Source organism: Brassica napus, chromosome C3 (genome assembly GCF_020379485.1).
Source record: "Brassica napus cultivar Da-Ae chromosome C3, Da-Ae, whole genome shotgun sequence".
Classification (NCBI taxonomy): Eukaryota; Viridiplantae; Streptophyta; class Magnoliopsida; order Brassicales; family Brassicaceae; genus Brassica; species Brassica napus.
Genome location: NC_063446.1, coordinates 40,123,779 through 40,147,629, shown reverse-complemented (window position 1 = coordinate 40,147,629; position 23,851 = coordinate 40,123,779). Strand labels below are relative to the sequence as shown.

General features: G+C 35.7%; 4 protein-coding genes and 1 long non-coding RNA gene across 11 annotated transcripts; 2 read left to right on the top strand and 3 right to left on the bottom strand.

The window, feature by feature from the left end:
* Positions 1-4,188: 4,188 nt before the first annotated feature.
* LOC125583567 (cytochrome P450 94B1-like) lies at positions 4,189-6,012 on the bottom strand. Its single transcript, XM_048750715.1, has one exon. The coding sequence runs from the start codon at positions 5,792-5,794 to the stop codon at positions 4,289-4,291; it is 1,506 nt and encodes a 501-aa protein (XP_048606672.1). The 5' UTR covers positions 5,795-6,012; the 3' UTR covers positions 4,189-4,288.
* Positions 6,013-6,695: 683 nt separating this feature from the next.
* Positions 6,696-7,906, bottom strand: LOC111203750. Its single transcript, XM_048749625.1, has 3 exons — positions 7,374-7,906; positions 6,945-7,133; positions 6,696-6,801 (listed from the first exon to the last, which is right to left on the bottom strand). Exons 1-3 carry the CDS (start codon positions 7,904-7,906, stop codon positions 6,696-6,698), a joined length of 828 nt encoding a protein of 275 aa, XP_048605582.1.
* A 612-nt stretch (positions 7,907-8,518) lies between these two features.
* On the bottom strand, positions 8,519-9,468 carry LOC111203749 (glutathione S-transferase T3-like). The gene is made up of 2 exons (XM_048749624.1): positions 8,666-9,468; positions 8,519-8,546 (listed from the first exon to the last, which is right to left on the bottom strand). The coding sequence occupies exons 1-2, from the start codon at positions 9,466-9,468 to the stop codon at positions 8,519-8,521; spliced, it is 831 nt and encodes a 276-aa protein (XP_048605581.1).
* Positions 9,469-13,797: 4,329 nt separating this feature from the next.
* Positions 13,798-17,838, top strand: LOC111204637. Of its 6 annotated transcripts, none has more exons than XR_007320584.1 (3): positions 13,798-15,670; positions 15,773-15,804; positions 15,904-17,838. It is a non-coding gene; the product is annotated as an uncharacterized LOC111204637 (long non-coding RNA). The 6 variants fall into 6 exon arrangements; XR_002657136.2 differs by having other exon boundaries at positions 15,773-15,834; XR_007320585.1 differs by having other exon boundaries at positions 14,170-15,834; positions 15,904-17,104; positions 17,405-17,838.
* A 1,790-nt stretch (positions 17,839-19,628) lies between these two features.
* LOC111209132 lies at positions 19,629-23,357 on the top strand. 2 transcript variants are annotated; one of them, XM_048750714.1, is made up of 5 exons: positions 19,629-22,270; positions 22,475-22,579; positions 22,696-22,768; positions 22,894-22,945; positions 23,044-23,357. In XM_048750714.1, exons 1-5 carry the CDS (start codon positions 22,162-22,164, stop codon positions 23,101-23,103), a joined length of 399 nt encoding a protein of 132 aa, XP_048606671.1. In that variant the 5' UTR covers positions 19,629-22,161; the 3' UTR covers positions 23,104-23,357. The 2 variants fall into 2 exon arrangements, 1 of the variants encoding a protein (XP_048606671.1); XR_002660884.2 differs by having other exon boundaries at positions 21,796-22,067; positions 22,475-22,768.
* Positions 23,358-23,851: the final 494 nt, after the last annotated feature.

Sequence of the window (23,851 nt, the reverse complement as noted above, 5' to 3'; positions counted from 1 at the left end):
TGGGACGTGAACTCACCAGCATTATCAAGACGCATGTCTTTACAGAAAATCTAGAAAAATAAAGCTCGTAATCGAATATCTGAGGGCAAGCAAACCTCGCAAACGTTTTAAAAGTTGCGGGTCGTCGTAGGAGACAGACATGCGACCATCTCGTGGACGCATCAATAAAGACATGTAAATAACCTAAACGTCCCACAAGTTGGGTAATTGTATTGGTCCACAGATGTCTCCTTGTATTCTTTCCAGAAAGTTTATCGTTTCCTTAGTGAATTTAACTGGTGATGGCCTAACGATGAGTTTCCTTTGTGAACATGCCACACACGTTAAGTGTTTAGGGATAACTTTTTTTCTTTAAGTGTATGGCCATTGGTGTTCGAGATCAATTTACGCATCATGGACGAACCGGGATGGCCAAGCCGGTCGTGCCATAGAGTGAAATTTTCGATGGCTATTTTTTTAAATGTGGCATTGGCCTCAATATACTGACTTTGGTATGGTAAAGACCAGTAGTAGATAGTGCAGGTATAGATTCTAAAACTTTCTTATGACCTTGGAGATTCAATGATTTGAAGGAACTCTTTGTTACCTTCGCCCTTAGTTTCAATATGAAAGCCATTCATTCGAATGTCTTTAAAGCTTAATAGACTTCTCTTAGAGCTGGGTGAATACAAGGCATCTGATATTTCAAGATACGTACCCATAGGCAACAAAATGTTGGCCTGCCGTGGCCCTCTATGAGACTGGCTATACCCACAATGGTGTTGATATTGGCGTTTTTCATTGTTAAGTTTATGAAGTATCTTTTGTCTCTTAAGATCGTGTGGCTTGACCCACTGTCCACTACGAACACATCCTTGTTATCGTTCATTTCTAAAACAAGATTCATAGGATGATATTTAGAGACTTCATATATAAAATCATTCATTTATTATTAAGTTTTAATAAAAAAGTTCAAAAAATGACAACATAGAAATGAAAAACACCAAAGCAAAGAACACAGAAATTTAGATCACAAATGTCGAAATCAATCTTCAGTCTTTTAGAGCATCTGAAGTTTTATATTCCATAAGATCGTCTTGGTCATGATCAAATCATTTTCACCATCTTGATATGTCATGTGGGCTTCAGGATTCTTCCCTTTCAAACTCTCTTGATATAAGTCAACAAGATGTTTGGGAGTCATACATGTCTTAGCCCAATGGTTACTCATCCCACACCTATGGCACACATTTGGTCGAGTGTTGAGGTTTGAAAGAAGTTCCACGGCCTCGACCATGACCTATGCCAAACGAGTTGCCTTGGCCACGATCTCGACTATGGTCTCGACCATACTGATTTCCTCTTCCACGGCCAAATGAACTTCGACCACGGCCACGTCCATGCCATTTTCCACGACCACGGCCGTGTTGGACATTGCTTTGGACGTGATTAGCCTCTTTTTTGGCTTCAGAAGCCGCATGTGCTTCAGGTAGTGGAGTTGATCCAGGAGGTCTCATTTCACTGTTTCTCATCATTAATTCATCGTTTTGCTCAGCGAGCAATAAACAAGAAATAAGATTAGCATAAGTCATGAAGCCCTTCTCACGGTACTGTTGTTGTTGTAACAGCACATTGCTTGTGTGGAAGATGGAAAGGTTTTCTCAAGCATATCTTTATCCGTCACATTCTCACCACACAGTTTCAATTTTGAAACAATCTTAAACAGTGCCGAGTTATACTAGTCCACGGACTTGTAGTCCTGGATTATGAGATTCCTCCAATCATACAGAGCCTTTGGTAAGATCACCATTCTCTGGTGATCATATCTTGCTTTAAATTTTGTCCAAAGGTCTAATGGATTCTCAATGGTCAGATACTGATCTTTGAGGCTCTCAGTTAGATGATGGCGAATGATCAAGATGGTTTTGTATCGATCTTTCTCACTAGCATTATTGTCCTCGGTGATACACTCACCGTCCCTTGGATTTCAGGATGATCTTAGCATCAATCGTCCATTGTAAATAATTATCTTCAGAGAGATTTAGGGCAGCAAAATCCAAGTTGTTGATTTTCTACATCTGAAATCATAGGTTTTATAATTTAGTTTAAAAGGAAGTGTCAGGTGAATGTAATCAATATGTTCAAGTTTAGTATTCAGTTTCTATATGTACATTCGATCAAGTTGATATGATGCAATCAGTCTTAACGGATATGTAATGTACACACAAGCCTCTCGGCCAATACAAGCCTCACGTCCAATTCAGTTTCTATCAGCCTAGCACACGAGTTTCTAATTGTAATTGGTTCATACGTGATATGCATGCAACAAGCCTCACGGCTACAAGGTATGATCAAGTTTAGAACAATTAATCTAGCATGTAGTTTCAGTTTCAATCGGATTATACAGTTTCAGATTCAAGTATTCGATTTCAACAATCAAGACTAGGTCATATGAAAACACTTATCCTAACAGGCGGTTTCAATCTCAATATCATGCAATCGGATTCATTAATTCAATCAATCTATTTCAAAGTTGAATTAAGCAACAATCAATTTCGATCAAACTATCAAGCTAGAATTCAATTTCTATTTCAAAGTATTAGGGTTTCTATTTCAATTTCAATTCAAGCATAAATTTATCAATCCTAGCAAACGGTTTTATCAATTAAACAATATGATTTCTATATGATCTTTATGCAATCGGTTTCAATGTGATTCAATTTCAAAACAACCAAATTCAATTATGAGATTAAAAAATCTTAGCAAACGATTCCTATGTAATTATATTCAATCAATTAAAACATATAATCGGTTCAAGCAATCCAACAATCAATCGATTAGTTTAGGGTTTGTTCAAAATCGATCATGTTTTAGGATATTAGGGTTTTGATCGATTTCTTGCATATTATGCATTATGCATGTATGCGGCTAAGGATAAAGGAATTTGGGGTATCGAACTTATGATTATGAGCTTCGATTTACTCATTGGGGTTTTGATCTATTACCCTATGGTTTTGATTTCAACACATATACGATTAGGGTTTATAGTTTTATGGTTTCAATTCTTTATCAAACAATCAAATTCGATTATGGGTTCTCTTTAAGGTTTCGAATTACCTTAACCTTAAGTAGGGTTGAATGGACCACCGAGGAGAGAAGAACCGCGAACTGTAACTGATCAGGATCGGAACGCGAGCTGTCCTTGTGCTGATCGAGTCGCGAGCTGATGTTGTCGCGAACGGGAGCTTGCTGAGATCGGGTTGCGAACGTGTTTGTTGCCGCGAGCTGGATCGTCTGCGCTAGGGTCTGATGTGAGCTGTCCAAGCTAGAGTTGGGAAGTTGCTTATCACGGGATCAAGTCGCGAACAAGGATCAGGATGTAAAGTTTCGCGATCGGGATTAGGATGGTTCGCCGGTAAGGATTATCGCCGATTAGGGTTAGGGTTTTAGGCGGATTGTTTAGCTTAGGGATTTAGAATCTATCGTGCTGATAACGTGTTGTAAACTTAAGGATTATAATCTGTAAGTTCTTATTATTAATCATAACATAAGGTGTCCTTATATATGAGAATTACATGAGAGAAAAAAAAAGAGTAGAAAAGGAAATAGTACAAATCATAAACACATAAGGAAAAGTAAAATAGGGTTTCTCTCTCTCCTCAGCCATCGGCTCTTTCTCTCTAGAGCCCCGGCTCTCTCTCTAGTATGGGCCGATTATTGACCGGACCGGTTATTGACTGGATCAGTTATGGACCGGACCGGTTATGTACTTCCACATTGATTTATAACATTTGTTTCTTTTGTTTTGGCATTTTGGACTACCAATCCAAATCGTTTCGTATCTCGTTTGTTGCAGTATCGCATTACTGTTGTTTATAATATACGATTAGATGGGAGGACTGAGGATAATGATTTTTTATATCTCCCACTCGACACTTGCAGCATAAAGATGACAGTCCAGTGATGTGTGTTGTCTCTTTTCTATTTGATAAACAATTGTACTGTGATGTGTTTCAGCGCCATTCTTTTACTATTTTAATTTAGAAATACATTCACATGCTTCCACAAATTATTTAACATAAAAATACACATACGTCAATCAAACTGATTACTATATTGCATCCACTACACCAAGACGACAATGTTGATTTATCTATTTTTTTTCTATTCACAAGCAACCTGTGTGAAACTGTGAATCACACATTCATATACTGATTTGATTTTTAATGTATTAACCACACATTTTACATATTCGTTTAGATATTTATATAAGGACATGACTTGATTAATTAAATAGGGATATCACTAATTAATGTTTTCTCCTCTTTATCTTCACCTTTAACCCACCAGCCATGTGAGCCGTTAACAGAGGAACAAATACCGGAGGGTTCTTGCAAAGCGGTATGATCTCAAACCGACTCAAAACCAAACCAACCACGTATTTCATCTGCATGAACGCCATTTCTTTCCCTATACAAACCCTTGGTCCGGCTTGGAAGACAGGAAACTTGAACGAGCTCACACTTTTCAAAACCGGTTTTGTACCGTAATTTGGTTCTTCATCAAACCAGCGGGTCGGTTTAAACTGGTCCCAATCTTGACCCCACACTTTTTCCATCCTTCCCATACCGTAAGGGAAATAAGTAACTTTGTCTCCCTCCTTGACGTGTGTCCCGTCTGGTAAAACGTCGTCGTTTGCTGCATGCTTTGAGTCCCACGCCACAGGTGGGTAAAGCCTCATTGCTTCGCAGAGACAAGCTTTCGTGTAACTCATCTCTCTCAAATCCTCACACCCTAAACCTAAAGATCCCTTGTTTCTCACTTCTTCAAGTATCTTCTTCTCCACGTCATCGTTTTCACTCAACAACCAAAAAAGCCACGTCATGGCCGCCGACGTGGTATCCCTCCCCGCCATGATAAAGCTGATAACAGAATCTCTAACGGCTTCCTCGTCGTGGCCGGCGGCAAGAAACCTCGACAAGAGGTCTTGCTTGTCTGAAACGTCACCACCGATATCGAGACACTTCTTCTTGGCACGGATGATCTTAGAGACGGACACGTGCACGGTCCTGATCGCTTCTCTGAGCCTCCTTTCGCTCCCCACGTTGAAGAAACGCTTCAGCTTCCACACGGCGTTAACTGGCTCCGTCGCGCGGCGAGCGCTGATCGCAGCCGCTACGTCAAAAGCCTCGACAAGATCTGGAACAGGTCGGGTCAAATCCAAACAATCCGGATCCCAACCTAAAGAAACTTTACAAACCACATCGAAAGCAAAACGTTTCAAGATCTCCTGAAAATCCACCGTCCTTCCTCCGCAGTAGTCAGCCGCGGAGTAAAGAACCGGAATGAGGCGGGTTTCGACTTCTTCGCGGAGGATTTCGAAAGTGAATTCCCTAAGGGAACGCATTGTAAACTCGTGGCTCGCGAGTTTTCGCTGCGAGCTCCATAGCTCGCCGTCAGAGTTAAAGATACCACCGCCTAGTAAATCTCCGAGGAGGTCGGTGAAAGGTTTGCCTTTAGGGAAGTTACAAAAGTTTGTTTTGAGAATGTGCTCAACGTTTTCGGGGTTGGCCGTGATGATGGTGCGGCGGTTGAGGAGGAGATCGATGGTGATGGTTTGAGACGGAGAGAGACGGAGGAGATCGGTGTACCACTGGAGAAGACGGTGGCGATTTTTGTTGAAGGAGAGGATTGAGCCAATGAGTGGATACGACGGTGGTTTGGTTTGTTGTTTTAGGGCTTTTGTTGAACATGAGAAGAGTAGTATAAACCCTAAGGTGAGAAGTATGGAGAGAAATGCAGTGAGAATTTCCATTTTTGAATTCTTTGTTTTTTCTTTTGGTAATTGGAGTTATTGTTTTTGATGTATTGTTCGTGATCTCGGTAGGAACCGAACCTATATAGGGAGTCAAAGAGGATATGACAATACAGAAGCAACAGAACACAAGTTGTGGCTCCGACCATATCAGTCCAGAAAACATAATAAAATGTATTTCATATCTTTATATTATTCTTGTTTTGCTAAACTCTTTATATTATCCATTTATTATATATTTACATATTTTTCTTCAGCAACATGTATTTGCTACTTTAAAAAAAAATCATGTACCTAGTGGTTGTAAATGTGATTAACTAATACAAATAAATATAATTAAAACATAATCTGATATATCTTAAAAACATTAATGAAAACTTCTCTAAGATAAATTAGAAAATTAAACTACAATAAATATATTAATACTATGTTAAACTTAGATGGATATTTCAATCGACATATATACATATTTAAGATAAATTCTTTAATTAAACTTGACTAAAATACTAGTATTATACAGTATTGTTGAGAGACCATAATGTACTTGTAAAACTACTTTTAAACTACTTTTAAAAGGAATCGTGTCAACAAAAATTAGGCTTAGAGCATATGCAATGGTCGTCCCCCAAGGGGAGTCCTTACCATTTTTTTTATTATTATTTTTTTTTTAAAATAGTTAAGGATTTATATTAAGAAGCTCGGTGCAATGGTGATATCCGATTAAGAGTCCTTAGAGGAAAAAAAAAAATTTAAAATGAAAAATTATTTTAAATTATTAGAAGTTAAAATATTACAATACATAGAATTTTTTAAAAAAAGATAAAATGATAAAACTTAAAATACACTAATTATTAATCTTCCTCACCAAATTTGTTCCAAATATTTTCGATTAAATCATCCTTCAATCGTTCATGTATTTGCCTATCACGAAGATCATTCCGATTGGGAAACATTCAGATTTGTAGGCCTCTCGGTTTCGACCTCTGAACTTCTTGTGACGTCTCCTTCTGCAAATTCTGAAATATCGTAACGAATGTATCCATCTCGTTCATTTTCGACTATCATATTGTGTAGTATGATACATGCTCTCATAATCTTCCCTATCTTTGTCTTGTTCATTGAAAGAGCCGGGTTTTTCACAATTGCAAACCGGGCTTGTAGAACTCCAAAAGCCCGCTCCACATCTTTACGGATTGCTTCTTGAACTTTAGCAAATAACTCTTGTTTAGGAGTTTGGGGGAGTGTGATAGATTGGATAAATGTTGACCATTTTGGATATATCCCGTCTGTGAGGTAGTACGCCAATTTATACGGATGCCCATTGACCACGTACTTTACCCTGGGGGCACGACCTTCTAAAATGTCATCAAAAACAGGAGACCGATCGAGGACATTGAGATCGTTTAAGGTACCTGGAGGACCAAAAAAAGCGTGTCATATCCAAAGATCTTGTGAAGCTACAGCCTCTAATACAATTGTCGGTTTTCCTGATCCACGTGTGTATTGTTCTTTCCAAGCGGTCGGACAATTTTTCCACTCCCAATGCATACAGTCAATGCTCCCGACCATCCCAGGAAACCCGCGTGTCTCTCCAATATCGAGAAGTCGTCGAAGATCCGCCGGTGTGGGTCTCCGTAGATACTCATCTCCAAACAACCAGCTGATTCCATCAGTGAACTTATGTAAACACAAAAGTGCAGTGCTCTCACCAATTCGGAGATACTCGTCAACCGCATCAGCTGCAGAACCATAAACAAGCTGACGAATTGCTGCCGTATATTTTTGAAGCGGTGTATGACCAAACCTCCCGGTTGAATCTTGTCTATGTTGAAAGAACGGAATGTTCTCTGAGAGTTCATAGACAATACGCATGAATAAATCCTTATTCATGCGAAAACGTCGTCTGAACTGTGCCGAGTATGTCGCGTCTTCGCTGAAGTAGTCATTCCATAAACGGCTATGGCCTCCTTCAAGATATCGTTCTACATAAGCACGTCTCCGTCGATTATTTGGTTGGGGCTCCACAATATCATTGTATGTATCTTCGACGATTTGGTCGATAATATCATCCAATCTTTCGTCGACATCATCAGATGATGATGATGATGGCATTAGTAGATATTCCTATGGTCAAAAAATATTATTATTTTCATTTGATCAAAAAGTATACTAAGAAGTAATTTAATGAATTATTTTGACTTTACGTACCATACTACAAGTTTACAATTTTAATGAAATATTTTGGCTTTACATACCATAGTATATTTCTGTACATGAAAGTTTCAGTTATTACATACCATACTACAAGTTTTAGTTGTAAAATGGAAAGAATAGATGTGAATAAATTTTCTTAAAATAACTATATTACAAGTTCTCAAGATTAATAAAAGCTAACTATATACTTATATACTCTCTTACAATTACAAACAAGAGTATACAAAAGCTAATACTCATTTACAAACAAGAGATTACAGAACCATAGAGTAAACCTGAGTAGAGAGCTATTACAAGAGTAGAAGGAGATCTTGGTTCACAAATATTACAAAGCTTTCTGATGTTTAGTACAATGAGAAACATAGAGAGCTATTACATGGTCGAGTACTTATAGTACCTAAAAGTGGAAAACAACTACTCCGTCACTTGTGAGCTGGAGCTACAATCCAAAATGCTCTCACTACTCCAAATGTATCCGTGACTACTTCATCTTGCTAAAGACCAAAACACTTAGACGCCCGTGACTACTTCACCTAACCTGCAACAACATATTAAAAACATGTTAGCTTAGCTGTAAAACAACATGAAACAACATAGTACACAGGGACTACTAAGCAACCTCAATCAACACAGAGTTCACATCATATCATTTCAGACATTAGCTTCAGTTTAAGTGATGTTTCGATATCAGATAAAGGCTCTTTCTTCGCCAGCAAGCGATCAAGGAGTTTGTTTTTTGAAAGTTTTTCCTTAAGTTCTAACACGTTTTGAAGCTTGGACAACTCTTCTTCTTTACCACTCTTCTTCTTCTTCTTACTGCCACCTTTCGCAGCCTTTACCCCGATTGGTCTCTCCTCTGGATCTCCCACGTCCGCTTCTTCTGTATCAACCTCCAAGACGGACCTCCGCTTTTCCTTTCCACCTTCCTTAGCCACATAAATCGAGGCCCATTTCTGGTCATGCCTCAGCTCCCTCCAGCAGTGATCAAGTGTGAACTTGTAACCATACTTGGTGAAGAATATATCTAATGCAGCTTTCATCAGATCATCATCATTTTCCCCACTTTTCTGCGCCCTCAAAGCTGCATCATAGCATCCAGTAAACTTGCATACTTCCCCGTTGATCCTACTCCACCTCTGTTTGCAAGAAGTAATCTCTCGCGCTGTTTGACCAACGAGCAGAGGGCTTGCGTTGTAGTACTCTACAATACGCTTCCAGAAAGCCCCAACTCTCTGCTCGTTGCCAATGATAGGATCCTTACTGGTGTTAAGCCAAGCAACAATAAGGATCTTATCTTCTCTAGGAGAATATTTCCTCCTCTCAGCAGGAACTTGGCTAGGAGACTCAGCAGGGACTTGGCTAGGAGACTCAGCAGGAACTTCAGACCCGAACCAATAAGGTTCGGGTGATTCAAGGTCTATAGGTATTTGACTATGCAGAAGGTTTGTGAAACCATCCATCTCTCAAGTTTTTATTCTGTGTTACTCTAGTAGTTACACAGAGGCTTAAGTAAGCCATGTTTATTTATTATACAATTAAAGTTGAGCAGTTAGGAAGATAGGAAGCAAACTACAAGCATTTAACAACAATCAAATCCTAAGTACTATACTAGCAAACAGAGGTGATGATATGAAGCATACTAGCCTATTTAAAACCAATCAAATCAAACGGGTTGGGAAGACATAAAGTAATTCAGTAGCATTTATTATTACAGTCCTAATTTTTATTCTACCACCAAACACCATTCAAACGATTATAACAATATGAATTTCTTTTGAAGAGAAAATCCAAAGTGAAGTGATTAAAACCATAGTACCTGACTTATTTGGCCACTCGTGAGGTGATAGAATAGTCCCGTTTGAAGCCTTTGAAAGAACTCCTACAAAAACATAAGATAATGCAGTCAAATGCTGTAAAACCATCGATTAATCTATATATTAATTCCAATGAACTCTAAAACTTACCACGTAGAACGAAGAATAGCAAAGCTATCACCACTAGTACGCACACCATTAGCTTAACTCGTGCTAAATCCTTTCCTAACTCGTGCACACTCTTCTCTAGCAGCAGCAACTTCTGCTCTCTCTATGTACCTTCTTCATTAAGCCGCCTTAGCTGCGTCTGAAAGTCCCTCATCTCCTCCTGAACCGCTTTCTCTATATCGAAGCTACTCTCTGCCTCATCCGCCGTTGCACGTTCCGCGTACAACCGAGCTTCATCCGCGTACAACTAAGCTTCTTCTTCGAGAAGTGAGGTTACGTCCACCTCCGCGGATGATGAGGACGGCTGGCTGTAGCTATATTGTCCCATTCTTGTTAACCTCGACCATAAGAGAGAAACAAGGAGCACAGATTAGCAACGATCTTCATAAAGAGAAAGACACACAAACATATCGACAAAGACACACAAAATCGAGAAGAAACGAATTGAATTCCAATGAATCCTTTATCTAACCAAAATCGAGAAGAAACAAAATGAACAAAGCGATTGAAACGATTTGAACCAAAACCCCCTTTCGTTTTATACCAAAATCGTATTCAAACCCTAATTTTGAAACGAAAAATCCCAAAATCGAAAAAACCGAACCCTAGATTGAGAGGAAAAGAAGAAGCAGAGACTCTAGATCGATGAAAATAGCAGACAAGCCTTCGATTGAAACGATTTAAACCAAACCCCCCCCTTTCGTTTTATACCAAAATCGTATTCAAACCCTAATTTTGAAACGAAAAAACCCCAAATCGAAAAACCGAACCCTAGATTGAGAGGAAAAGAAGAAGCAAAGACTCTAGATCGATGAAAATAGCAGACAAGCCTTCGATTTACCTTCAGGATCCGAGGGAGACCAATCGCGATGGTGGGTTTACCAAATCGCCGTCGAGAGTCGAGAGCGTCGAGAGGAAATTTTTTTTTCTTTCCTTCGGTCGAATGACCTAATTTTTCTCAACACCTCCTAACCCAATCTCGCCTCATTCACTCACCTTTCGCCACGTCCCCCAAGGATCGAGTCCGTCAACATGCTAATCACGGATCAATCCTTAATGTTATTAGCATTAATAATCATATTATATTACTATTTTTTCGACGGACTCGTGTGACGGATTCGGAGTCATCCTCCGTTGCACGTGCTCTTAGCAACAAGAAAAAAGGTACTCGATCATCTCTATGAAACAACCAATACTATTACTCTATCTTCAAACATCTCATAGAAAAAAAAATGATTAATCAAAACTTTGTATCTGCTTGAACAGCCGAAGCAGGTAATGAAACTACAATAAGTATCAAACTAATAATATTGAAACGTATATTCATCGACGTCGACGCAAGAATACAATCACACATTGACCCAAAAGGAGATAAGTGTAATAGTAATATATAGATGTGGTTGGTCAAAAGAAATATATAAATGTGGACAAGGACAAGCCAGTACCTCACACTGGTGGCCAAATCTCCGGCCGAAATTCATTAATAAGAAATTATAAACACGGCTGAAACACTGCATAAGCAAAACTAAAGGGCAAATCTCCAAAATAACATCTTTCTAAGTTTATATCACAAAAATAACACTCAAAAATTAAAATGACCAAAATAGCACCATTTTAAGTTTATAATTTGAAAATTTTAATTTTTTTATTTTTCAAAATTTGAAATCTTATCCCCAAAACCTCATTTCTCAACTCTAAACCCTAAACCCTAAACCCTAAACTCCAAACCCTAAACCCTAAACTCTAAACCTTAAACCCTAAACTCTAAACCCTAAACCCTAAACCCTAAACCCTAAAATCTAAACCCTAAACTCTAAACTCTAAACCCTAAACCCTAAACCCTAAATCCTAAACCCCACTCTTTAACTCTAAACCCTAAGTTTGTGGCTTTTGATAAAACATTAAGTGCTATTTTTGTGATTTTTGACCTTGAGTACTAGTTTGGGAACATAAACTTGATTTAATGCTATTTTTATTTTTTTTTCAAAACTAAACGTTTATTTTATTTACTTCCGGAGTTTCTTCCTTATAACTAATGAAACAACGATGAATATTTATTATATTAAATTTCGTGGTCTCTCAAGTTAGTCTCTAATATATGACGCCAAAAGAAGTTTTTTTTTTTTTTGGATTGAACGTGTTTACATACATTGCATATATTTTCAACAACGTGTAACTTAAAAACAATCAAATCAATTGGCCAACCTGTATTAATAGTACAAATCTTCGTTTAGAATCTCTTAATTAGCTTTTTTAATCTAATAAAAATATCCTAACCATTTGTTAATCAAGCACGTAATGGCATAAATGAATGATCTGTTGGTTTTGTCTTTTTTTTTAACTGGATCTGTTGGTTTTGTCAAATAATGAAATTCGATTCTTAGCAGATCCGGGATATTTGTTTAACCAAGAGATATCAAATATATAATCGCGTTACACTGTGGAACAGATCTGTACTGTATTTATGCCATCAGAGACCAGAGAGGCCACACTTAAATGGTTTTCTAACGAGGAGATTCTCTTGTCTAAGCGAAATTCGGATTCGCAATGGAAAGCATACAATCGTTTTCATAATTTTAGCCATACTAGAATCTTCTCTTAAAAAATATAGTATTTAAACTCGAAAATTACTGTCACGTACAATGTTTTTATTTATTTAGACACTAGGCAAAAGAATTGGTTCTACTTTTTATGTACACACAATATATAAACATAGATGTTTCGGATAAGATCGAGCACATTGATGAAATCCCTCAGCCGAAATGTATTAACAAATAATTGCAAGGCATCTAACTGGACGAAGGAAAACAGTATTATATACTTTTGGCGACTACTAGCTATCGAAATCATTATTACTTTCGTGCACGTGGTTCTCGTGGTTTAAAATTTTCGAGCTAATCTCGTCAGTGATAAATCGGAGCTAGTTCCACTGACTTCAGTATGTTTTTTTTTAACAGCGCATAATATTGTTTTCTATTCATTTCATAAACTTAGTTTGTTCTTTGAATTTTGACAGAATTATTTTAGACACACATATATATTGAAATATCTTACAATTTCATGATCTTTTACACAATTTGTTTTTACGTACATGGCATAAAAATACATAGATTTTGTGTATATATTATAGAATAATAAGAGTCTAACCACGCGATTGTGATCTAGTGACAAGCGAGTTTTGGGTTGGTAAGAGCATCAGCACTGGTTAGTTTTTCAAATTTAATTTCTAGATAATATTATGTTAGTATACTAAGATGATTTGCTTTTTTTATTAAAATTAAATGTCTAAAATTCTGCTGTACCACTAAAATAAGGACAGCTGTAGAATTACTTTCTCAAATATTTTTGGAAGTCTCTTTATAAAGGGACTATTCTCTATAATTTTATCTCTTCTCTTTTATTTTTAGCTTTTTCAATAATATTTTTGTTAAAAATTATGAGAAGAGCTCTCTACCAAAAATGTCCCAAGTAACTTAGGCTTGAAAGTAGAGAAAAAGACAAAAATAGCACTAAATCAAGTTTATGTTCCCAAACTAGCACTCAAGGTCAAAAGTCACAAAAATAGCACTTAATGTTTTATCAAAAGTCACAAACTTAGGGTTTAGAGTTAAAGGGTGGGGTTTAGGATTTAGGTTTAGGGTTTAGGGTTTAGAGTTTAGGGTTTAGGGTTTAGATTTTAGGGTTTAGGGTTTAGGGTTTATGGTTTAGGGTTTAGAGTTTAGGGTTTAGGGTTTATGGTTTAGGGTTTAGGGTTTAGAGTTTAGGGTTTAGGGTTTAGAGTTGAGAAATGAGGTTTTGGGGATAAGATTTCAAATTTTGAAAAATAAAAAAATTAAAATTTTCAAAGGATAAACTTAGAAAGATGCTATTTTGGTCATTTTAGTTTTTGAGTGCTATTTTTGTGATATAAACTTAGAAATGTGCTATTTTAGAGATTTGCCCTTGAAAGTATCTCATTACATTCGATAGTACGACCACACGAATTATGAGTTTATTGCTTACGATTTATTTAATATCTGGAAATACACTTTATATGTGAGCTGTATACCTCATCGTTAACATCGTATGTGAAATACGAAGAGAACCTAAGAGCATGAGCAATGGTAGTATCTACCATAGTCTCTATTACTAATATAATAATAAATCAAAGAAAAGTTAGAAAGAGAGGATTGAAAAAGCAAGAATCGATTGCTGCTTAAGGTACTTTCAATGAAAACTTGAGAAACTAACTGCTTCCATAAGTGGAAGAACTAGTTTTAAAATAATTTTTTTTAAAATATTAATAAAATAATGTTCAGAAACTCATAATTCAGAAACCTGACTAATGATGGTCTAAGTCCACTGAGAATTAATTCATATACAAATTATGCGAGGTATATATTGGCGGATCCAGTCGTTGTTTGAATGAGAACATAAAAAAAATTATATAAACATTTATGGGTATATAATATTTTGTACATGCATCTTATACTAACTTTTATAATTTAAAAATTAAATTTAAAAAATTATAAAATTTAGAAATGCAAAAACTAATACGAAAGGAGAAATAATTAAAACCAAGTACCTATATAACGAAAATAAAAAAATAATATACAAAACAACTATATTTTAATTTCTTATCCAAATCATACATATGCATATTAAGGTGATTGGTTGGGTTATGACAAGTGTTTTAGCTTTATTTTCTATCTACAACCATAAACATTATTAATAATAATTTATCTAATCTATTAAAACAGAAGTACAAATAGTATTTAGTCCTGATTTTTCTTAAAATATTATCATCTTATGCAACTGCATAAAACACGGCCATTTGAAATATATTACCATTAATAAACGGTTCAATGCTATTGCCTTTTAATACCGTCACTTTACAAAATTAGTTAACCACCGAAATAATAATGTAAATCGAATATAGATGACTCATAACTATTCACCTCTCGGTTTAGTATCGTCTAAAAAGTCAAATCATATCTATTCAAAATTCAATTAAATACTTTTATATACCAACTGTGTTCGTGTTTCAAAACCAATTTTTCTAGGTTTAGTGATGTGATGTTTAGATGTCAACAGAATCAAATTCAACCTTTAGAAAATTCTGTTGACTACTTTTATACCAACTTCGTAAAACGTCCATTATATAATTATATATCATTATTATTCAAGCATGCAATTATACAGTATCTAAGTTTAGTTTGAATAGATATAACTAAACTGATTACATGTTTTGGTTTCTATTTTTATTACAGTTGTTTGTTTCTCGGTTTTTCTTCATAGTATTTACAACCATTTTTGACAATAACTTTTTTTTTGTTTTATATCCAAAATTTATTGAAAATGCTAAAATTGATTATAAAAAGATATTTTCTGTCCACCAAATCTAAACTAATAAATTCATACCGCAATTAAATTACATGTATCATTTAAAAAACCTTTTCTATTTTAAAGCAATCATCATAACTAAAAGGATAGTTTCATATTTCGGCATCACTTCAAGTTGACATTGTTGCTTATGGAGGTAAAAGGATTCCCCATTTTAGTGTGTAATCTTTCATGTTTTTTTGGACTCCATGATTGCATTGCATTGTTTGAAACGCTTTTATTTTTTTGGAACTCATGAATAGGTTCTATTCCTCATGAAGCTGTTTTAAAGAATCCTTAAATGCACGTCCATACCATGGTATCCTTCCTTCCATCAACTCCTTGACATAAACTTCTTGAAAGTATTTAGTATCATGATCATCTGTTTCTTTCTTTCTTTCTTTTTTGGGATGTAAAACAGGCGCAGCTTCGGTTCATTAACCTCTTGCCAAAGTACCAGCACCTGACATTTTCTTGGTTCAGGTACAATCTTTGAAAGTTTTAGTCTTTTTGCGAAATTTTCAGAAGGTTTACAGAGTTCTTTTTCTGCAGAATCCACCTTCCAGTCCAACACTAATTGCTGTTAAGTGGGCGAGTTCATGGAGGCGTGCAGCGTTTCTTGTAGATTGGCATAATTTCGGATATACATTGCTGGCATTGTCTTTAGGAAGAAACAATGTCTTTGTATCCTTATACCGCTGGTAAGTACAAAACTAATCATAGTGGTTCTTCTTCCAACTTCGAGTTACAGAAGTTCTCTGTTTTTACTCCTCCCTCGGAACTGTAATGAACTGTCTCGTTTACTTCCTCATCATGGCCTGAAGAGTAATAAACATCGATCATCAAGAAGTTTTTGCTTTGACCTTCTAACGTCGGAACATCACAAGTGTAAAGACTATCATCGCATCTTTCTCCTTGAGGCTCTTCTCCTTGACGAAACCGTTCCATCCTCTAGTGAAGACAAAGCTCTGGCTACATCTCCAGTAACAAAGGCATGAGGTTAGTGGTCTTTTCTTCCCTTTGGTGTCTATGATATCATTAGTAGAGGTATATTCTTGAAATAAATAAAAAGATTTTCATCTTTTGATTCGTTTTAAGCTTCTTCATTCATTCTGATGCTAAATCTTTTAATTCAAGTTTAGAATTGGAGAATCAAAAGGTTAATAAATAAAAAGATTTTCATCTTTTTTATAAGAACCTCTAAATAAGAGCACAATTATCCAAGGTTTTTAAGAGGTATCTTGGTATAATTAGAATTAGAAAAAAAAGAAAAATAGCAATTAAGTTAAGGGACCTTTCTTAAATAAGGTCCAGAAGAACCGTTTCTTATATAACACGTGGCAGGAGATTTTGTAGCGTTTTTTTTTCCTCTCGTTCACCTATCTCCTGCCAAATCATCGTCGCCGTGAACCTCGCCATCCCGTCGTTCACGGCAGAAGTAGCAACGACGAAGTAGCTGTAAAGCAATGTCCCTTCTTCTCCTTTCCTCTATCTACACCTAAAATCTTCCCTGCTCTACATCTCGCGGCGGAGCCACGGAAGGATTCAGCGACGGCTAATTGGGCGGCTGCACTGTTGCATATAAATAATTCTTCAATTTCTCGGAGGAGGAGAGGAGATTAAGGTTTTGGAGATTGTTTTTCTATTTCTATTGAGTTGAAAGTCGAAACCCTAGCCATTCGAGGATGGATCTGAGATTATGCTGTTGAGGAGGCAATGGAGGCTTCTTTACCTGCTTTGGACCGGCCACGAGGTGCTGCTTCTAATACGGGAATGGAGCTTTTTTGCTTCTTCTTTTTTTACGGCTATACATTTTTATCGTGGTATGGTAATTATGGTTTAGTTTTGTTTCCAAGCTTTAATTGTCGACCATAGACTCTTCTAGAATTGCTAAAAAAGACAAGTCTTTTTCTTTTTGTATACAATTGAAGTTTGGTAGATTGTATTATTCACATTAGTATCAGACAGTGGTTCTTCTAGGAATGTCATGACATACATGGCTTTTGATTAGTATTATGACAAGCTCTGATTAGCTGTTCCTTGTATTCTTAAGTCCGTGATCATCATGAGGTTGTGAATATGGTGGAGGCAGAGTAGTGAAGGATCTGCTGGATCTGTGAATATGGTACTGATCTTGAAGCAGAAGGTGAAACATCTCCAACACAAACTCGAGGAAGCCAGAGCTGATCTCAATGCAAAGGAAGCCAGGATCCAAGAACTAGAATACTCAAAGATTGAATCTGAATTTGAAGGCATTTTCCAGGGAAAGATCGAAGCTGAAATCAAGCACTTGGTGCCAACAAAGAGGTGTTTGTCGACAATAGAGAGTATTGTATACGCGATGAAGGAGATGGGTGAAGATACTGAAAGTTTGGATAATATGTTGGATTTTTTGAATCCATGGTTGGAGATCAAAGAAGATGTAAAGATGAGAACGTTGGAATTTTTTTTTCAAGAACCCTTAGTTAAGAAACTAGCATTGAAGCATATAAGTATTAAAATTTCTTAACTAAATCTCTCAACTCACATTTACTACTTAGAGCATGATTATTGGGGGTTCTTAGAGTGGGGTTCTTAGCGAAATATAAGAATCCGTCTCTTAACTTTTAACTAAAAAAGTTAAGAACCGATTCTTAAAACTCTTATTTAAGAGCCGATTCTTAACTTTTTTAGTTAAAAGTTAAGAGACGGGTTCTTATATTCCGATAAAAACCCCACCTTAAAAACTTCCCAATAATCATGCTCTTAAAAAGTAAATAAGAGACCCTAAAGGGGTCTTTGGGTTAATGATGCTCTAAGAAACTCCCGTTGAAACACAAAAATGTAGGTGTATCTTAACTAGGTCTCTTAAGTAAACTTTAATATTTAAAAATCATTAAGAGACCCAAAGTGGGTTTTTGGGTTAATCATGCTAGAAACCACTACAACCAATCTATCTATCTATCTATATATATAAAACATATATCTTTCCTTGCGCCACATCATCATGGAAAGAGGGGCATTTTGCGCCACGTCAGCACTCTCACACCTGCGTCTTAATCTTATTCACGAGCCTGTAACCTAATGCTTTCCTTTTCGTTACCTCTCCGACTTAACCCTCAGCCGTTATTGCTTTCAATCATCAAACCCCTATCCCCCCCCACTATCTCCTATTAATTGTATATTTAATACGTTGTTTACATCCTTTTGCAGAGTATATATAAACCCTTCGTAGTCTTCTCTTCGAATCCTCTAATTCCTCCCGATTCCTCTTCCGCTTCACTATTACTCTCACACGATCTTATCGACATGGCGACTTAACAGCAGGCCGATATGCTGCTGCTTGATTCCAAGGTATTTAGCTAAGATTATGTTTGTCTGTCAATCCTTGGGTTTTGAGCATAAACTTCTCTGATTAAAGCGTTTTCTTCTCATGCAATATTGATTCAGCATCGATTGGGTCCTGCCATAATGCATAGATGAGAATTATGGGACCACTTTAACCTTTCAATTGAAGCTATCTGAATCAACTTCTCTGCAAAACATCAGACCTTCACTGTTTCCCACATTTTTTACACCAACCAACGACCACAGCCTCATTTTTGAGCTTCAGGTGAGTGACGTTTAATTTTTTTACAACTTGACTTCGTTAATGTTTACTGATAACTGATACACATTGACAGGGTGAGGATAACAACCCTGAGGTTAATTTAAAGGACATGATTACGTCTGTGTTGCAATAGGTTTTAAATATATTTCTCAAAGACAATAAGTTAGAATACTTCACATATTTGGGTTATGTTGCTTTAATTTCATGATTATGCATCTTCCCAGACTTTTAAAAATCAGTTGAAGGAAACTCCTCCTTTAACAATGGCATCCTTACCATTACTCACGTTTTTTGATAAAAAAAAAAAAAAAACCATTACTAACGTTTCAAGTTTTTGCATTTGCTGCCTTTTTAAAGAATTATCAAAAATTCAATAATCCTTCTACGTCACACTTAAATTTCCCCCAACCTAACCATTACAAAATGTATTACCAAACATTATTTATGATTTCTATTCCATCTGCATAATATTGACAGTTAAAATGAAACTTCGATAATAGGAGAGCAAAATAACCTATGAACCTCCTTCAGGAACTATTTTTAATATGCAGCGATAAACTTCGATAATACGTAACGTTGTTTGAATCACATTTATATGTGGTAACTAAATGTAAACGCAGCTTATTGGGTTTGTTTCTTATGCAAGTCTATGAAAATTTAAAGTCTTGAGGCAGAGCAGCCGACATATTGACTCATAGCCCCACCAATAAATAATTACCTAAAACGTTACTAATTATTAATAAAATTAAATCCATCGGTGACAGTAAAGCCAAGAAACCTAATCCTCACACAACAAACAGATGAATTCCCTCAAGTCAAAAGGTTTTCACAAAGCGTAGGATCAGCCCAGTTTCTGGCTTGGAACAACTTAATTCTTTTCTAAATGGCTAAGAAGAAACCTCCACCATTTGTGATCCGTGATCGTAACACGAAACCGTCTGGTGTACTCAAAGCTCAAGCTATGAGAGGATCGTCAAGCAACACTCACACAACGTCTGTAACAAAATACAAAAACAGGTACATCAACGCATATACCTTGCTACGAAGACTAAAGTCTATGAAATAGGCGGCCCATAAACATGAAATTTTTAAATCATTCCCAACATAAACCTTTTTCTGACAAAATAAAACTAAATATCGCAAAACATAAATCACACGACCCACCGGTTAATTGTCCACGACACACTTTATCATAACATAAATTTTTAAAAACACACTAACACATAGGTATTCATGTACACCACCTCAACTCAACTCACACAAACTCATTTCATTCTCATATATACTTTTCTATTTTAGTAACAAAGCTGTAGCTCTGAGAAATTAATAAGAAACAAAGTAATTGAACCACAATCAATGATTATTACATAATCAAAACAAATATTTAGACAAGAAGATAAAATATAAAATTATATTAAAATAAAACAATAAAAATAGCAAAAGTATATAATATAATTTAAAATACATAAATTTTAAGAAAAAATAAAATATATTTCATAAAAACAAAAAAGTAGAGTAATCCATTTATTAAGTAATGTATCTCATGGATTTTTCTCCTTTTAATGGTCATAAAACCCAAGTTAAGAAAAATCAATAATAAATTTCTTGAAAATCACAAAAAATAATACATAATTAAAACTAAATTGCAAAAATAGTTGTAAATTTTTTTTAAAAAAAAATTGTACACGTAGATTTTTTTTCAAATAATCACAAATAGTTGTGATATAAAGCACAACTATAAATTTATTGAATCCAAAAAAATATTTTAAAATCTATCCACTTTGAGTTTTTAATGAACTAAGACAACTTCTAAATCAAAACTCATATATCACTAATATCCTTACAAATAAAACACAATAAAAAACTATATAAAGGCAGTATAAATCAAATGTAAAATACTTTAAGAAAATACATATAATTCTCATCATTTTAACGTCCCTATTGCAAAAATGGTCAATCTAATAAAATAGTGAGATTGTGCTTATGTTAATCAAATAAACACACTAATGAATTACAATAACTAAGATAAAAAATGTGAAAACATATATTTGAATGTGAGAACAAATGTTTGACAAAAAAAACAAATTACATTGATTTATAAACAATTATTAAACAATAAAACTAAAAATAACACTAGTAAATTATAATCTGCAATGGACAACAAGCCTAAATCAAAGTCAATTAATTCCAAGAACTTATAATCAACACTGAAAAAGTCTGATGCGTTTGCAACGTACAGCATTACCGCTGATACCAAAAGTCTGATGCATTTACACAAGTTACTGCTGATGCCTAATTTTACACAAACGAATCAAGTGAGTTATGTGGTGGCGTGTTATAATTTTTTTCAAAATATTAAACTAACAAATTCTTCACCTATATCCCCTCTAACTGTTATTAGTAACTTAATAGATAATTTATATACATACTCCGTGGTACATACCTTTTTAAGAGTAAGAACTAAGAACATAACTATAAGTCATACTCAATAGTCAGTACGTAAATGTAACATATAGAAAAAATCCTTTATTAGTAACATATGGAGAGAAAGAAATCAGATCAAGCATGGCGACACTACAAGGGGAGGAGGTAAAGATAGCATAAGAAGATAGCGTTTTGGTCGAGAATGTTATCTTTGACATAACTCATAATTTAAGATAGCGTTTTGTTACCTCGATGTTACAAAAAATCGCATATATAATATCATTGTACATTAAAACGCTATCTTTACTGAGGCGAAAAAATGATTGGTTTTCCCTCTTACCTTTATTTCATTTTCCCTCTCATTTTATTCTTTAAATATTTACATATAAAAGAAAGAAAATTTTTTATTGGTTGAAAGTAATACACAAGGATTGCAATCTCTATCCTTAATTGTTTTTAATCCAAAGGTGGAGATTGTGTTTTAATTTGTCCTCTCCTTTTGACTTCTAAACACGACGACAGAGAGATATGAGAGATTGCAAGGGAAGAAGACAGAGACCGGCCTGAGTTCGTCGCCTTCGTCACCGTCTGAGTTCGTCGCCGTCGACCTGTCTCTACTCCTCGTGACTTTGTTCTTCCGGAATCCGTACTTCTCCTGAGAACGCTCCTCTCTCCTCTGCAGCCGAATCCAAAACCAACACTCGTCTCTCTCTCTCTCTCTATCTCTCTCTCTCTCTCTCTCTTCAATTTCACTAAACAACAGATCTGAAAAAAAGGTCCTTAGAGTTTGTATCTTTATGGAGGTCTGGTGCTTCCTCTTCAAAGAACAGATGAAATCCACATCCCAAACCCATCTTGGATGCAATCTCCTTCCTACGAAGAGGCTTGGAACGAGCCACATATATGGTTTAGACCAAACAAAGTTTTAATTTTTTTAGAACAGTGATTCAGTCATTGGTGATATACAATCCCACGGATCTTTAGTTGTGGGAGGGGACTATTGTTAGAGCTTCAAAATGTTGTTCAAGTGTATTTCTTTGTGTTGGCTTTCTAGTTTGTGCAAGGCTTCCAAGAAACTTAGGATTGATTCTCAGATGTTTTCTTGTGCAGGTGAAAGTTGCTTTTGGAGGTGTGGATTCTGTGAGTTAGCCACCACGTCAAAACCTGACCGTAGCAATGAGCAGACAAGAACCTCAAATGCTCTTGCACTCCCATGTATTGTGTTAATATCACCTGTTTTGCTTAAGTTGATGAAAGATGAACAAAACTAGTTTATTCTCTTATTTGAATTTTTATTAAAAATTGCTCGATGAGTTCTGCATGTCCTGAAGGTTCTAAGAGTACCCAAAAGGGTGTGACAGAGAATGCTCTTCTTGTTGGTCCAACTTTACACCCAAAGGGCTTGTAAGTATTAACCTTTTGTGGTTTGTTACGTTGATATGGATGCTAGTTGATGCTTCTACTTAATGCCAAGAATGCTGATTAAAAATATTTTGTATCTTCATGTTCTTATGTAACTCTTGTTTCAGCTGTGTGCTAAGAGACATAAGATGCTGGAAGACATGGAAAAGGACTTTGAAGGTATATTCTATTTGAGACCTGTTTTTAAATCTAAAAGAGTGCCTGATCTCTCTCTCTCTCACTGTTTTGAATTTGATTTTTTTTCTTGTTACATGAAGATGGACAAGAGGCAGATAAGCTTGATGGAGGAGGAGGTAGCAAAAGCGGTGGGTCGTTAGCCTCAGGAACATTAGGTTTAGAGTGGAAAAGGTACAAGCTCCTGTGTGTGATTGGAAGATGGCGACGTTGGAGTACTGGTTGTGACGGCGTCGGTCGTGGTGTGGTGCGGCGCTAGAAGATAGAACTTTAGGTATAGAATTTTAGGTGTAAGTTTAATATTTTTGAAAAAAAATTGGTTTAGTTTGATATACCCGTCATAAATATTCATGTAACCAATTTCGATATATAAAAATTTTAAAAAATTTTATTTGAATATATAATTTTTTTAATAATGCTATAATAACAATTATTATATGCTATTAGAAGTTAATACAATTGCACAATTAATAAAACGCCATCAAACTAATACTTTAACATAGCACAAACTAAACGTTATCTGAAGTGCCCGGGAAAAGATTGCGAGGGAAGATACAACGTTCGCCATAACGCTGCGCTATCTTGCAATAGTGTTTTCCTCATGCTATATATGAGACGTTTTCTTGTAGTGCGAAAAACCTTTGCCCATGGATGTAGTGAAGCAGCTTATTGCAAAGGGGTCGGAAACAAGTTAAGCCTAATGAGATATTGAAAGAAGCAAAGGGGATGGATGTTGCTCTCCAATATTGGTTTAACATAAGAGTGTAAATATTTCTTGAGTTTTCATTAGAAGTGAAGAAGTAAAAAGAGAAGGTTTTTTCGTTCAGGTCTACATTTTGATGTAAAAAGGTTTTTTTTATGAATAAAAAATTAACATTCATTAAAAAAAAA